This window comes from Lithobates pipiens, unplaced genomic scaffold (assembly GCF_037356315.1).
Source record: "Lithobates pipiens isolate NorthernLeopardFrog02 unplaced genomic scaffold, aLitPip1_a1.2 Scaffold_8, whole genome shotgun sequence".
NCBI lineage: Eukaryota > Metazoa > Chordata > Amphibia > Anura > Ranidae > Lithobates > Lithobates pipiens.
In genome coordinates this window covers 144,050,524-144,067,566 of record NW_027507903.1, presented here as the reverse complement: position 1 = coordinate 144,067,566, position 17,043 = coordinate 144,050,524, and the positions used below count along the sequence as shown (strand labels likewise).

Here is a 17,043-nt window from a genome sequence, read left to right as displayed (position 1 = left end):
AAATTTTGAATTTTTAATGCAACACAGAACTCTATCAGAAAGATGTTAAGCCCTCCTTAAATTTGATTGTTTGATAAACCACTGACAAGTAAGACATTAAATAACAGCTGTCACACAGAGGATATGGCAGCGTTATATAAATTGTTTACCTGTCTCAGAGTCAGAACGATTTCATTAAATAAGCAGTACCTGATCACTCTGCCAGTAAAGGCTTTAGCGGCAATTTCATTTTCACTCAGAATTACATAGTCCTATTTTCTTAGCAAGGAAAATAAAACAGTGGCACAGATGGACTTGTTAAAAGTGTCTGTTCATTTTGAAACTCGAGTAGAAAACCACTTTTGATGTCAAAGACAAGCAATGCATAAAGCGGGAGTTGTATGGCAAAAGACTCAATGATTGCCAATACTGGGCGCCACTTCTTGCTGTCAAGTAATGGTGGCTTATTACAAGAACAGTACAGGGAGCAAAGTGCAACCACTCATACAAACCATTCACAGTTCACTTTGCTGAAGTCAAACCATTGCATAGTCCATTGTGACTAGGAGATGTTAGTACTGCCCTTTTCACTTAGCCCTAGGTCCGTATTAAATACGCCTAATCAAGTCCTGTAGTTAGTCCTGCTTATGCCAGTCACCTGGAAAGAATGTGGCTCTTCTAAACATCTAAGATTGCTGAAGTGTCAGTACTAATTATACTTCAATTAGCTAAGAAATTGTTGCCAAGAACCCCCAACATGGATAAGTGGTAATGTCATCCGTCAGCTTTACATTACATGCAGACACTTTCACCCTCAATGTTTTTACGCACATAGAGCATGGGCATAATACTTTCCACTTCAGCTCAGTAAAAAAATTTAAGAATATCTAGCCTGTAAATAGTGTAATTGTCATGTAAATAAGTAGTTTTATATGCAAGCATTATTTTTAAAGCAGTGCAAACCCCTGACTGAATTATATTTAGTTTACTAAAGGATTGCATATCATAAAGAGTTGCCATTAAAAAAACAAAATCCAAAAAAAAAAAACGAGTTTTCACTTTTTTCTATCTCCTGTGGACTCTTTGCAGTCACTTGTTATCTGCATGCACTGTATGGAAGGCTACATGATGATATTTTTTATGGGTGGTTTACCTGATGACAACAGTGACCATGCCTGTGTAATGTATGATGAAACAGCCATTCGTAGTCTCTATTGGAGGCCTATATGGCAAGGTGACAACATAGGAGTGCAGTTGGGGGATAGGGATTGAGTGTTGAACAAAGCGTCTGAACAAACACTTTCATGGCAGGGGTTATCAGGTATTATTTTCTAGCTCATCACCAATCTATCTAAAATAAACATACAAAAATAACGTTTTTGACTTAATTAGCACTTGAAGCAATCATTGCTCCTTGCTTCCCACTGGCCTGCTATTTTGACAGTGCAACACCAGCAGCTCTCATTTGCTGCGAGCAAGCTCCAAGTGTTAGACTGACAGCACTCCCTAAAGCTGATCTCTGGGAATGTGATACAAATAAGTTTTGTAGTGCCCCATCCCTCATTGCAAAGGTCAAATGCTCATTATGGGATTGATTTACTAAAGGCAAATAGACTGTGCACTTTGCAATGTGGTGGCCCTCTGCAAGAGCATTTGCTCCAGAGCGTAGTAAATGAGCAAAAGCTTTGCTGCCTTCCATCATCCAATCATGTGCAAGCAAAAATTATTATTTTTTATAATTTTGGGTATTCTTTAAAAAGTGAAGCTTTAGCTCATTCACTAAGCTCTGGAGCAACTGCAGTTTGCAAGATGCACAGGGGGTTATTTACTAAAGGAAAATCCACTTTGCACTGCAAGTGCACTTGGAAGTAAAGTCAATGTAGATCCGAGGGGGACATGCAAGGAAAATAAAAAACAGCATTTTAGCTTTCATATCACAGGCCAGTAGTAAATAAGGCAGGGTTCTGAAATTAATAGTAAAGCAGAGTTCAAAAGTCAAGAGTAAGTAATGAAGGGTGCAGGAGTTACTAGCATGTAAAGCACAGTGCAGGGGTTAAAAGTAAGACAGAGTGCAGGGGTCAGAAGTAAGAAAGTCAGAGGTCATTAGCATGGTAGTATGCAAATCAAAGTGCAATGTCAGCAATGCAGAGTGCAGAGGACAGGAATATGCATCGCAGAGTTCAGAGAGCAATAGTATGTAACGCAGAGTGCAGGATTCAGCAAGATGTAATGTACAGTGCAGAAGTGATTAGTATCTAATGCAGAGTTCAGGGATCAGGAATAAGTAATGCAGACTGAAGAGGTCACTAGCATGTAACACAGAGTGCAGGAGTCAGGAGTAAGTAGCACAGAGGGCACTAGTTAATAGTATGCATTGCACAGTGCAGGGATTAGAAGTAGGAATGCAGGAGTCAGTGGTATTGTAATACAGGGTTCAGAGGTCAGTAGTATGTAGTGCAGTAGTTTGTAACCCACAGTGCAAGGGTCAGGAGTAACTAACACCCCCTACACAAGCAAAAGTAACCACCTTCCAGTACAAACATCAACCCCTCAAGCTACAAACACCCACAGAACACATCTGAACAGATTTCAGATACAACAACTTCCTGCAGAGCGAGGGAAGTCATCACAGGTCTCCCCCTGCTGTGCCATATAATGCAACAGAACTGAGAAGGAGCCTAGGACTTCCCCCAGCTCTGCATTGCCTATTGCCACTCTGATCTGAGGTCTGAGGTCTGAGGTCCGGTGGGTGGGGTCAGGAGATCACAATTGTTGTATAGATAGTGGTTGACTTGTTGCCAACCTATGAAATATATTTTTCCAAGAGATAACAATGTTCTATATTTATATTAGTTAATTGATATTATGTAGCTTTTCAATTTTGGCTGCTACTGTCGTCACTGGTTGCCCATCTGACAGTGATGAAAATAGAGAGACATGTCTGCCTTCTCTTGCTAGGATTTCTCTCTCCACTGGCTTGATAAATGATGGCAGAGAAGATATGAAGACTCCTTTGTTATATTGCATGGCGATACCCGCCTGTGCATTTCTGTGTGAAATTGGCAGAGTGAGATGTGAATGAGAGAATAGCGTGATCCAGATAAAAGTTCCGCCTTGAGTTTCCCATTCACAGAGCTGTAACAATATAGTCAGTCAATGTGTACATGTCACCTGGACAGCCAGGAAAATATTCAGTGAGAAAAAGCAAGATTCAGACACCTCTGGAAATCAGCAAGTTTGGCCCCTCTGATCCTCCAAGTGTAATAGTTTTGCATATTAGGCAGTACAGCAACGGTACGCAAATATTGAACTGGTTGGACTATACTGTAGCTGCAGTATGATGTTTCCAAATATATGAGCTTAGGTCATTGAAAATGTCTGTTTTGCTTTTAATTGTAGTATTAGTGGCATCTATTTGCCAAAAATAATATATGCAAAAGAAGTTTAGCCCCTCGGTGCTGGCTGCCGCCGGCCCTTTGAGAGGTTTTCTATGCCGGGAGGCGGGCTTATGGACACAGCCAATCACGGTGGTTACATGATCAGAAAAGTCTTTCCTTGAGCTGCTGGTCACTGTCCCGGGAGCGAGCAAGGCGCACGCTCTTGGCACAGCACAGACGGCGCTAATGCACGCAAATATGCAACCGTTCTGCGCCAAGGCCTGGACACTGAGAGGTTGCATATTTGCGTGTGCTCTTCACGAAGAGATTAAAGAGTAACTCCACTTTTGTTGAGAAGAAAAACATTCCCCTCTAGGTAATCTATGTGCCTTGCAAGGATTTTAACGTTTATTGTAGATTCCTACCTTTTATTATTATAAAGCAATAGTTGTCTGTTTGCATCCATGTGCAGAGTGAATCTGTATAGGAGTGATTTTATAATTATCAATCAGTTGCTGCACTTGCAGGGCTGTAGTGAGGAAAGTGCCAGGGTCTGCATCCATTTATGCTTGATTTCGCTTTGGGAATATCTTGCCAAAAATAAATTTTTTTTTTGCAGGAGTGCCCAAAATCTGACTTGTACCTTGGTGCAAACTTTTGGGGAAATCAGTAAGCCAATCACACAAGCAGGAAATTACATTTCTGGTAGCGTTCTGTACAACATCTGTGTAGAGAATGAATCCAAGTAGCCATATTGCATTTTACAGAAAATTGCAGAGCTGCTAATTGCAAAGGAAAGGTAATTTTTAATAACATTCAATTACAATATGACTTGTATAACAATTGTATACAGTATGGGATTTTTTTTTACTTGATATTTTTTTTCCCACAAAAGGGAAGTTACCCTTTAAGTAAAGCTAAATCCACCAAGGTAGTTGCTGGTCATTTCTATTTATATATTTTCCAATGCATGACATTTAAATGCATTACCGGATAATCAGAATGACCTTGGAAGAAGATATTTTTTCACATTAAAGATCGCCAACTTGAATGCTACGTTTGATAGTTATGAGGCTAATATATTTTATGAGAGCTTTTCCACTTTCATTAAGAAGTTGTTGGTAAATAGCAAGGTCATAAGCAAACCTTCTGTTGTGCTGGCTTTTTAATGTGCCACACTCATGAATAGATCTTGATTTTATTGCTAGCCAATGCTATACAAGCATGTGCCCAGGCAGGCATAGTCAGCAAAGAACAATGATGATATGCGTATTACCTGTAGCAGCCAATCACAGCTTTGTTTACTTTTTTTCAGATCAGTAAAAAATATATATTTTTGGTTATAGGTTGTGCTACTCTTTTACATTAGTATTGCTAGTTGGTCTGACTAATTAAAGTGATTATAAATGATCACCTTGTAAAAAACCCATTCACTTTAAAATTGAAATTAAAGACAAACATTTGTATATATATATATATATATATATATATATATATATATATATATATATATATATATATACATTTTTTTTTATAAAATACCCTTTTTCCCCTTTTTTATAAGTGATTACTTTCCCTCTGTTTTCAGCTGCTTTAGAGCTGGGGGAGGACAGCCACAGCACACTGAGCTTCCCAGTGAAAGGCTGTGCGGAGGGGGGGGGGGGCATGTCAAGACAAGTCTGATCATTGGAGGAGAGCAGCCTGAGTTCCCAGCATAGCTAGAGAACTTACACAAAACACACAGTCAAGGCGCTCCAGGGAGGTCCTATGAAAACAGTCTGTGGAATGGACTGTGTGGTATAAATGCACTAAACAGAGTCCAGGATCCACAGGAAACAAGGAAATTCTGTTAAAATCATATTTGAGTTAAAAGAACAATTAAAGGTCTTATATGGTGCTGTGCACACAGCTGCTATTTGAAAGACCCAAACCAGTATTGGAAGGGATGTGCTGGAGGTGCAGAAGGCTGCGATGGAGCTACAGGTCTGTAACAGAAGACTGCTGGCTGCAGCACAGCGATCAGAGGATTTTGTAACTCTGGGAGTAATGTCCCCAGAATTCAGAAGACAGCCGCACACCATAGGCTAGCAGGGCAAGAGTGACTACACCAGAAGGATGGTTAGAAAGCCAGTAGCCAGGATAACATGTTTCGGAGCATGCCTCTTTGTCAGACATGTTTCAGGGCAGACATTTGACAAAGGGTCATGTCCCGGAACATGTTATCCTGGCGTCTGGCTTTCTAATAATCCTTCTGGTGTACTCTCACATGCCCTGCTAGCCTATGGTGTTCAGCTGTCTCCTGAGTTCCGTTGACATTACTTCGAGGTACATGAGATCCTCAGATTCCTGTGCTGCAGCTGGCAGTCTCCTATCACTGATCTGTAGCTCCATCGCTGCCTCCTGCCATGGACTCCTACAGCCCTCACAGCCCCTCTGGCACATCCCTTCCATCACAGGTTTGGCCTTTTCAACCAGCAGCAGTGTGCACAGCACCATGTAAGACTTTTAAATGCCCTTTTCAATATATTATGATCTTAGTACTGGATTTCCTTGACTCCTGTGGAACCCAGATTCTGCTTAGTGCATTTACCCCACACAGTCCATTCCACAGACTGTTTTCATAGGACCTCTCTGGAGCACCTTGACTGTGTGTTTTTATATATTGTCTTTACCGCTATCCCTGTGGTCACTCTAAGGTCACCCAGACAAGTCCACATCCCAGGCTCTCCACCTTTCTCTGGCTGCTGATATGGATCCACATTATGATACTGCACTATAGAGCCTTACATTCTTTTATATTATAGCTAGAGAACTGACCATGGTGAGCTCTTCTTCCTAATGTGGTCAGTTTTTAATAGGAAAGCAGTGTGGCTGGCAGGATCACCATACAAGTACATGGTACAGCAGGCACATATCAGGAATTTGAAATGCTGGGGTAACAAACACTTTAAAGTGGTTGTAAACCCCTTTTTGCTACAGGCTAATAATAAGGCTTACCTGTAGCTACCCTGGATATCTCCTAAACCTGAACGGTTATATCCCCTGTATTTGCATGTGCCGATGTCATCGGCACATGCGCACTGAAGCAAACTGAAGCAATGGCATGTACGTGCCATTGCTTCAGTGAGTATGCCGTTACCGGCGGCTCCCACGCGCATGCGCAGGAGTGACATCATCGTGGCTTCACCCAATCACAGTGCCAGAGCCAGCGATACCCGGAAGTAACTCCGGGAGCAATGTCGGCCGCCAGAGCAGCGTACGAGGACGGCTGCAGGGGCTTCGATCTCAGGTAAGTAATTCACAATGAGCTAGTATTACTAGCTCATTATACCTTTGTCTTGCAGGGTTTTTTCCTTGGATTTACAACCACTTTAAGACTATCTGCATTTAGTTTGGTAGGTTGCTTTTATAATATAATGTAACGCATTTTTTTTTGTACAATTTTAATATTTGCTAAACAACCTGAGATATTTGCTTGCTCAGTACTAAATGTTATTTTATTTGGACAGTTATACGCACACAACTTTCCCCTAATAAAGAAAAAGCACATTTCCCAAATGTATTTTACATGTGAGGACATGAAATATAGAAGGAAATGCCATTGGCCCCAAAGTTTTGTTAGCATTGTATGTTTACACTGGCAGAAATGAAATTGCAGCTGGGACAGGGGTCAGTCCAACTATCATCTATTCACCGCCTTCTGTATCCCAGGAAACTACATAGCAATGCAATCACAGGGTGAAAATAAACACTATAATGCACTGGCAGATTAGCAGTAGGCATACTGCTGGGTTTTATTTACTTCATAGCTCTTGCCTTAGGTGTCCTCTGGCAGAGTCACTAAGCTCCTTCTCCATTGCTCGCTGGAAGTGATCTGAAACCGATCCTTAGTGTGCTTTCCCAGGAACAGCTGGGCACTTTCTGGCGTTGCCTCTTCCAAATGCATACTGGATACAATCGAGTGATTACAATGTTTGGTATCCTATGCATCAGAGTTTTTATTCATCAAATTGAATACAGCTTCATTTTGAAAGTGACTGAATGACTTGTTTGAATTTTGCAGATTTCTAGGATTAAGTCTGTTTGGATCTGAAAGGATTGTTCTAAAATAAAGAGCTTTATTAAATGGATATATCTTTATTTAGTTTGTGTATTGGAGGAGTCATGGGGCGTAGGGATAATGGTTTAAAGAAGGTAGCCACAGCAGACCCAGCAAAGTATGAGCTACTGAATATGTGGTTGAACATTCAAAAGATATACGTCCTTTATGTATGGCTCAGCTCATAGTGTACAGAATTCATTGGCAGGGTTCTTAGAGGATATATGTTGGATAAAATGATCACTGATGTGCCGCCCCCCTCCTTTGAAAATTATTGGGAGAACAGCATGGGTGGGTTTTAGAAGTCCCACCAAGGCAACCAAGAAAATTTGTGAAGTTTTTACAATACTTGCAAGAGCAAGTTGATCTTTCTACTACTGGTCTTCATTTACACTTTCTACAGAACACTATTTTTATTAAAGGAATGCTCTACATTAGTGGTCATCAACCCTGTCCTCGGGCCCACTAACAGGCCAGGTTTTATGTATTTCCTTGGGGAGATGCAGACTAGAATACTGCAATCAATGAGCAGCTAATGATATTATCACTTGTGATTTATTTCAGTTTTCTTGCAAACCTGGCCTGTTAGTGGTCCCTGAGGACAGGGTTGATGACCACTGCTCTACATGACACATAAGTGAAGGAGCTTATGTTGTAATATGAAAAATTAGTATATAAAGAGATAGTGATGTTTTTGTTTTACTTTTATTCATACATACAATTTGGGCTTTAGAATGGGGCAATGTTAAAGGGGTTGTAAACCTTCACGGTTTTTCTCCTAATGCATTCTATCCGTTAAAGTGGATGTAAACCTGATTCATGAAATTTGAGCTAAGCACATATATCTGCAGTGTTTTCTTATCTCTTTTCAAAGCCCTATGTCCAGTAGCTTTCTCCTGCCCCATTCTTCTCTTATCACCATGAGAACTTCTGACAAGCTCTCCGACACAGGAGATAAAAGCAGCCAGGGTTTTGTGTTGGGGAGTATGCTATAAATAGATTAGCAGAGTTCTGAACGATTCAACAAACAGAACAGAAAGCCTCTACCTATGAGGAGAGGGGGTGTGTGCCTTTCCTCCAATCAGCTGTCTTGTCTGTATGCCCAGGCTTCACTGCAGTGCTAACCAGGAAGAGAAAATCTCCTAACACGATGTGTACTTTAAAGAATATGGTATATTCAGCTGAAGACAGCAGATATACATGTAAAACTTATGTAGGGAGATTTGTTTCATCCCTGTGTATCATCTGAGGTTGTTTAATTTACTGGGTATATGTGAGGGTTTACATCCACTTTAAGGTGAAAAATCTTTTGTGCTGCCGCACCCCCCCAGGCCCTTCCCTTTTTCTTACCTGAACTCGATCGTTCCAATGATGGGGACGAGCACAGCAGCTCCAGCCGCTGTCTCAGGTGCTCATTGGATAGATTGATAGCAGCAGGAGCCATTGGGTCCCGCTGCTGTCAATCAAATCCAGTGACACAGGGACAAGGCCGAGTCCTGCTGTCTGTGTCAATGGATGCAGCAGCAGGACTCGGGAGCACGCCCACTGGGAGTAGAAAAAGTGCTGGCGTTAGAGGGAGTGAACAATGCCCTATTTTGTATACTAGAGAAATAGTGTCCCATTGTTTGGGACAGTGGGAACTATAGTGCCCCATTGTTGGTGTCAGTGGGAGGAATATTGCCTCATTGTTCGTGTCAATGGAAGAAATAGCGCTCCATTGTTGGTGTGAATGGGAGGAATAGTGCCCCATCATTGATGTCAATGATAGGAATAGTGTCTCAGCATTGATGGGAATAGTGCCTCATTGTTGGTGTCATTGGGATGAATTATGTCCCATTGTTGGTGTCAATGGTAAGAATATTGACCCATTGTTCATGTCAATGGGAGGAATAGTCCTCTGTTGTTGGTGTAAGTGGAAGGAAAAGTGGCCCGTCATTCCTGTCAGTGGAAAGAATAGTGTCCCCACCATTTGTGTCAATGGAAATAATAGTGTCTCATCATTGATGTCAGGGAGAGGAATAGTGCCTCATTGTTGCTGTCAGTGGGAGGAATTATGTCTCAAGAAATTTGAATGATTCCCCCATCAACAGAGACAGCAGGCTGTCCTCGCTAGCCGTCCTCCCCGGGGGGAAGACAGTGATTATCACTAGCGGCTATAGCAGCCGCTTGCAATAATTGCAAGCAAATCGGGCAGGCTGGTTGTATCGATCGATCAACTTGGTACATTCAGCCTCCCCGTTAATGGTTTGAATCTTGGCTGGTTCAGCAGGAACTGTGTATGGCCAGCCTTAATGGAAGGAATAGTGCCCTGAGGGCCAGATAAGGAATAGGAAAGGGATGCATCCAACCCCTGGGCCACAGTTTGGAGACCACTGCTCTACAGTACCATAGTATCACCCTCCTCCCCTTCCTCTACATTGGATCTGGAAGGCCCACAGACAGTAGTAGTGACTGAGCTTGCATGCCTCCATTTTTCACACATAGGAAGCTTTGGATGTTTAGACACTGTGCATGCCTTTAATATACAGAGATAATAAGGCATTTAATATACGCTCTTCCTACTGTCTGTTCTTCATTTCTACATATTAGAAACATAAATATATTTTTAGGTCTGTTGCTCATTTTATGTTAAAGATTGTGCCAATGAGGCTGGCAGTCTAACTTTTTGAACTTTAGTCTAGTCTTTGACATCTTTGTCCATTCAGTGGCAAAATCTAACATATGTTGCCTGAGAACTGCCACTTCAAAGTGTGCCCTCTACTTTACATGATGTAGATTTAAAGGACCAACTCTAGACCCTTCTACTAATTCACAACCATTCTCTGTGCTCAGAAAGCCAGGGAACGGAGTGATTTTATTAAAGAATAAAGAGATTTTTCAACAGCACATAAACAATGCCACAGGGATCTTGCAGTGATACATAGCCTTGGAATGGCACTCTAACCCTTTCACCCCATCGCTGCCCATAGCATCTGTGTGGAGTTGCTTGGCAACAAAGGATATTAATCTTTTGTGGTGTGTATTACCAGCTGGTTTCACATATATACTGTGTGTATATATATATATATATATATATATATATATATATATATATATATATATATATATATATATATATATATATATATATATGTTATACAACACAAGCCTTCTACATTTCTCTTGTCTCATTATTGCCATCAGTAATCAGTTTATGCATTAATATTTTCTCTAATACATTTTATTGCACTGCACTACTGCTTAAATTATGAACTAAAGTTAACCTTTTAATGACCAGGGGTAATTGATGCCTAGATGCAAAGGCCAAATATAGCAGCATCAGCATGTGTCAGTTAACTAAGCAATACCATGAGGATTTCATGAGAATCATAGATGGCTGGGTCTTGTAGTCTCACCATATAAATATTCAGAGGTATATGCATAAAATACAAAAGAAGAAACTCCTCATGGTGTAGTATTATAAAACCAGGGACATATTTATTTGAAATATCCAGGGTACTCACATTTCAGTGAATAAAAACAGGCATGTTCAAAAAGCAGCAGTCTGTATAGGCAGCATTTGTATCCAACCACAAAGATGGCCACGGTCGTCACTTTACAGCATTCTGATGTCAGAGCTCCACCCAACACGGCAGTTTGTCCAATCAAAAATCATCAGGGGAGTGGACGAAATGCCATGTTGAGTGGAGCTCTGAGGTCACGATTCAAGTTGGGTGATTACAGTTTTCTTTCCCTGAATAAGGACTTTATTCCAAACACGATGGACTTTTATTTGTAATGCTATATTCATAGCGCTGCGTATAATTATTTTTTATGCTTTTTATAGTCACCATACAATGTATGCCAGCTGCTTCATTACCATTACTAGCACAGTGATTAATCTTGAATTCATATTTAATATATAAAGAATTAATACACAGTTTTTTTTGTGTTTTTATTATTATAGGCTGACATAAGCCTACACATGTAAACAGAACCATGTACTATAATTTGCCATGGGGGTGATTTACTAAAACTGGAGAGAGAAATCTGGTGCAGCTGTGCATGGTAGCCAATCAGCATCTAACTTGAACTTCAAAGTTTGTACAATTAAGCTTTGACAATAAAACCTGGAAGCTGATTGGTTTCTATGCAGAGCTGCGCTAGATTTTGCACTCCCCAGTTTTAGTAAATCAACCACTATATATATATCCACTTGCCAACTGCCTAAGTGGGAAATATGTCAAAAATGTGATGTTTAATACCGAAGTTATGGCTGCAGCTAGATGGCATCACCCTGGTATTCATGTTTCCCTTTAGTCACCGGACTTTCTGCTAAAAGTGATCTGAGCAGCAGATTCACAGGTAGATCACCTTTAGAAGCTTTCCGGTGGTTCCCAGGCTTACCTGGATGTTCTGGTGCTAGAGACAGCTGGTCACAGAGATGAGCGAAGGAAAGATGGCCTCTGTGGCCTAGGAGGACCGGAGCATTGTCATGATGTCACTTCCAGTTCTGGCCCCATGTAAACAAGGCAATTTTATTTGATCTTTTGCTTTTAAGGCTGGGTTCACACTGCTGCGGGGGGAGATCCGGATGTGATTCGCACCCGCACTGCAGTGCAAATCACATCCGATCTCCGTAGCGATGCGAGTTCAGCCATACAGATAGTATGGCTGAATTCGCATCGCTCCCGCAGCAAACTCGCACGGGACCCTTTTTTTGGTCCGCAACAGAATTGGATCGCATGGGGGTTCACACCATGCGATCCGATTCCTGTGCGAGTCTGCAGATCGCACTGCGATATGCGGATGGATCTCCCAGACACTCTCAGCCGTCCGCATAGGGCAGTGTGAACTGCCGGCGGGAGGTGTGCGATGCGGGAAAACGCCGCGGATTCGCGGCGTTCCCGCATCGCTGTGGTGTGAACCCGGCCTAAAGGGGAAAGTTGCATTGGACATGTGAACCTAGCCTTCTCCTGGATTTAGAGGCCAGACAATAAATTACACAATCCTGACAAAGTCATGTACTGTATAACCCCCTTCCCTCTGCAGACACTGCACTTTATGGTAGGCCCACTCTATCAACAGTGAATTCAGTATTACTAATGGAGACTTGACGAATGTCGTTTGAAAGTACTTCAACATCTTATTTGCTTTTAACATTCAATTTTGGTATGAACAGACTTTCCTGAACGAAAACCATACCATTAGAACTTTGTTCAAAAAACATTTTCCGTTCTACGTCCTCAAATTTTCTCATCCCTATGGTTGAAAAATGAAAACGATCTTCCTAACCATTGGAAGATCAAATGAATGCGCTGAAAATGAAAATTTTATTTAAAATTTTTTTTACTAGTGCATGGTCAGCTTTAGTCCTGACTCAGATTGTTTTTTGGCTGACCTCCTTGCTCATTGGATGGAGGTGGTGATGATGCCATATGCTTAAGCCCTTATACACACGGTCGGAGAATCCGTCGGAATGTGTCCTATCGGACCGTGTTGTCAGATAATCCGACTGTTTATAGTATGCATCGGACTGATTCCGTCGGAATATCCGTCTGACCCAATTTTCCAACTTGTTGGAAATATTTTCCGACCAACTGGTTTGATCGGACATACTCCGATCAGGTGTAGAGAATTTTGATCGGACCAAGTGCCACGCATGCTCAGATCAAATTCCTACATCAAAGCTATTGGCTACTAGCCTGAACGTAGTCCCATCATAACGAAATTACGTCATCACGTTCTGAAAGATCTGATTTTTCGACAACTTAGTCCGACCGTGTGTATGCAACAGTTTCGGACAAGATCCGATGGACAAGATCCGACGGGCAAAATCCGACGGATTTGGTTGGCAGAATGTCCGACCGTGTGTACAGGGGCTTATAGTATATTGTACAGCCTAGAGGAGGAAAGTTCACAAGGGAAGCTGAAAAACTAAACCAGAAAATAGGGGGTCACCTGTCTAGATATGTGGTCTGTCTGAATTAGAGCATTGGCTGAACAGATTTAAGATTCCATTAAAAGGTAAAACTATTTACCTTTATTTGGAGTTCTCCATTAATGCATAGTAATGTTTATACAACCTGGTCACAGTATTATGTTTGTAAATAAGAAAAAAAAATTGAACTTGAGTTGTGTAACACGTAACATTTTTCATGTGATTGTAAAAGCACTGACATATTTTTTAAAGCTTCTTTTGACAGCTTTAGCATAAGTATTTTGAGAATGATATTGCTGTTGTAATAGTCTTGGTTCATAGACTAAATCATTCTTTTTTTTCTTCTAGGAGAACACCAAGGAACAGAATTGTCTAGAGGATCACAGAACATAGCCCATTTAAATCTTAAAAAAATGGCATTTGCAAAATGGAGCTGGATTTGTGCAATCACCCATGTCACGTTATTAGCCACAGTGTCAGCTCTCACCCAAAAAAACCTCCAGATAAAGAGAAACTTTACTACTTTCTATGCTGAGCAAGCTGACTGGACCTTTAACCACTTAGTGGTTGATGCGAGGACTGGACATATTTACCTAGGAGCTATTAACAGAATATATAAACTCTCCGAAGACTTGAAGGTCTTGCTGACCCATCAGACAGGACCAGATGAAGATAACCCAAAGTGTTACCCTCCTAGGATAGTCCAGCCTTGCAACGAGCCCTTGGTGTATACCAACAATGTAAACAAAATGCTGCTAATAGACTACAAAGAGAATAGGTTAATAGCTTGTGGAAGCCTTTATCAAGGTATATGCAAGCTTCTCAGGCTTGAGGACCTCTTTAAACTTGGTGAACCATTTCATAAGAAAGAACACTATCTTTCAGGGGTCAATGAGAGTGGCTCAGTTTTTGGAGTTATTGTTTCTAACAACAATGATGATGACAAATTATTTATTGCCACGTCAGTTGATGGGAAGCCAGAATATTTTCCTACCATTTCAAGCAGAAAGCTCACCAGGAATTCAGAAGCCGACGGGATGTTTGCCTATGTGTTTCATGATGAATTTGTGGCCTCAATGATCAAAATACCCTCAGATACATTTAACATTATTCCAGACTTTGACATCTATTATATATATGGTTTTAGCAGTGGCAACTATGTTTACTTCTTGACTCTTCAACCAGAGATGACCTCTCCGCCAGGGTCTACTACAAAGGAACAAGTCTATACCTCTAAGTTGGTGCGGCTGTGTAAAGAGGACACAGCTTTTAATTCTTATGTCGAGGTTCCCATTGGATGTGAGAAAAATGGTGTGGAGTACAGGCTTCTTCAGGCAGCTTATTTGTCCAAAGCCGGATTAATACTTGCAAAGTCTTTAGGAATCAAACCTGGTGATGACATTTTATTTACCATCTTCTCTAAGGGTCAGAAGAGGCGCATGAAATCACTGGATGAATCTGCCTTATGTGTGTTTGTTCTCAAACAGATTAATGACCGCATTAAAGAAAGACTGCAGTCTTGCTACAAGGGAGAAGGCACTTTAGATCTTGCATGGTTGAAAGTCAAGGATGTTCCTTGCGGCAATGCAGTAAGTAGCACTTTTACTGATTTGTTTTAAATGACTATTTAATTCTACAGATGTGTATATGTAAAATATTCCTGCCCTGAAATATTTAATGAATGTGCTTTGAGATGACCTAGTCAACCGATTTCAAGTCTTCATGCCATGTTTTATAGATCTAGGCCTAGTAAAATATGTAGAAAAAGGTATGTTTTTACCTAATTGTTTGTACCTGAATACTCATAGCCTTTTACACATATTCATGGACTGTATCCGACAAAATTAGTGGGATAAACTCATCCTAGTTGTTTGCTTTTTATTGCCCTTAGATTTGGGATTTTTAAGCAAACTCCAAAGTGCTATTTTTATCTTTAGAGCTCAAAAGGTATGTAAACAAAGCACACATTTTTCCCTTGTTAATGATTTTATGAACTGGAGAGTGCAAAATCTGGTGCCGCTTTGCTTCTAACTTCAGCTTGTTCAATTATGCTTTGACATAAAAAAGAACTGAAAGTTTCTATGCAGAGCTGCACCAGATTTTGCACTCTCCAGTTTTAGTAAATAAACCCCTATGTGACATTTTCTGGAAGACACAGTATACATGTGCTCTAAGTGACTTTTTTATGAGGCAAACAGCACAAAGGACAATAATTGTGCAGCTATCCTAACATGAAATAAAAATATGTATATTTAATCCAGTCATTCTCAGGCAAGGTTTCCTGGAACCCTAGGGTTCTTCCAAAGGTTGCTAGGAGTTTCTTGAGTTGTGGCTGACTGACCTATCATTTGCCTTTGTAGTTCTAGGGCCAATACCACTTGGCAGAGCCAGCTGCATGACCCCAGTGACCTTGTAAGCTTGTTAGCTGTCTGTAAGGGTAGCATTCTGATCACCACTATAAGGCCTCTTTTACCCTTGTGGTTGGGGGCAGTAAAAACACATGGATGAACTACATTTCTACTGCCCCCGCCCCCAACTGCTCTCCCTTAAGCTGCAAAGGAAGGGGATATGGGTTTACACATCCATGTGAATGGCAGTAATGCCTGTCAAGCATGACCCATACAACTGAATGACGTCTCCCCGGGGTGGGGTTTAAATGGTTAAAACAGGTGGTAGGTGAGGAGGTGACATAGTGCCTCCTCACTGCCTGTTAAATGTCCTCTGAAGAGGGATCCATCACCAATCTTTCTTCAGAGGGCACCACTTGTGTAAACGAGTCCTACGGATGGGATCATTTCTACTGGCCACCAATGCAAGGAACATTTTGTATAACACGAGCCAGCGTATAACACGCACCCCAAGTTTAGGAGGGAAGTTTAAGGAAAAAACTTACATTTAAATGCCCATCAATGCAGCCTTATCAGTGTCCATCTGCAGCCTTATCCAGTGTCATTGCAGCCTTGTCAGTGTCATTTGCAGCCTTATCATTGCAGCCTTGTCAGTGTCAGAGTAGCCTTGTCATTGCAGCCTTGCCCCAGTGTCATTTGCAGACTTGTCAGTGTAGCCTTGTCATTGTAGCCTTGCCCCAGTGTCATTTGCAGACTTGTCAGTGTAGCCTTGCTCCAGTGTCATTGCTCCAGTGCCATTGCAGCTTTCCAGTTTAAAAATGGCGCCGCTATTATTATTTTTATTTTTTTCAAAATTGTCAGTCATTTTATGTTTATAGCCCAAAAAAATGCAGCGGTTATCAAATACCACTAAAAGGAAGCCCTATTTGTGGGGGAAAAAAATAAATAAAATTTATTTGGGTTCAGTGTTGTATGACCGCGCAATTGTCAGTTAAATTAATACAGTGCCGTATCGCAAAAAATGACCTGGTCATGAAGGGGGTAAATCTTACAGAGGTCAAGTAAAGGTCAAAAAAGGAGGTCAATAAAGTGGCCCAGGGCTCTAATCCCCAACTGGTCTTCATGTCTGACAGGTAACTTGGTGTGGAGACCTTTCCTTAAACTGGCATGGCCATCATGTGTTTAGCCTAGCTGCCAAAGTTCTAGTCTAGATCTAGTATACACAAACAAATGAGGCCAGTGGCAACAAACAACCTTGTGACAAGTATAGCCTTTTTGGCTTTATACTTCCAACCAGGAGATTGACACTACCTCAGCCCA

At 41.2% G+C, this 17,043-nt stretch overlaps 1 protein-coding gene across 1 annotated transcript in view; it reads left to right on the top strand.

Moving 5' to 3' along the window:
• Positions 1–17,043, top strand: part of PLXNA4 (plexin A4) — a 946,574-nt gene that overhangs the window by 105,624 nt on the left and 823,907 nt on the right. Inside the window, exon 2 of the mRNA XM_077468718.1 lies at positions 13,724–14,964. Coding sequence (XP_077324844.1) covers positions 13,789–14,964 — 1,176 coding nt within the window. The 5' untranslated portion in view covers positions 13,724–13,788. The remainder of the gene's footprint in view (positions 1–13,723; positions 14,965–17,043) is intronic.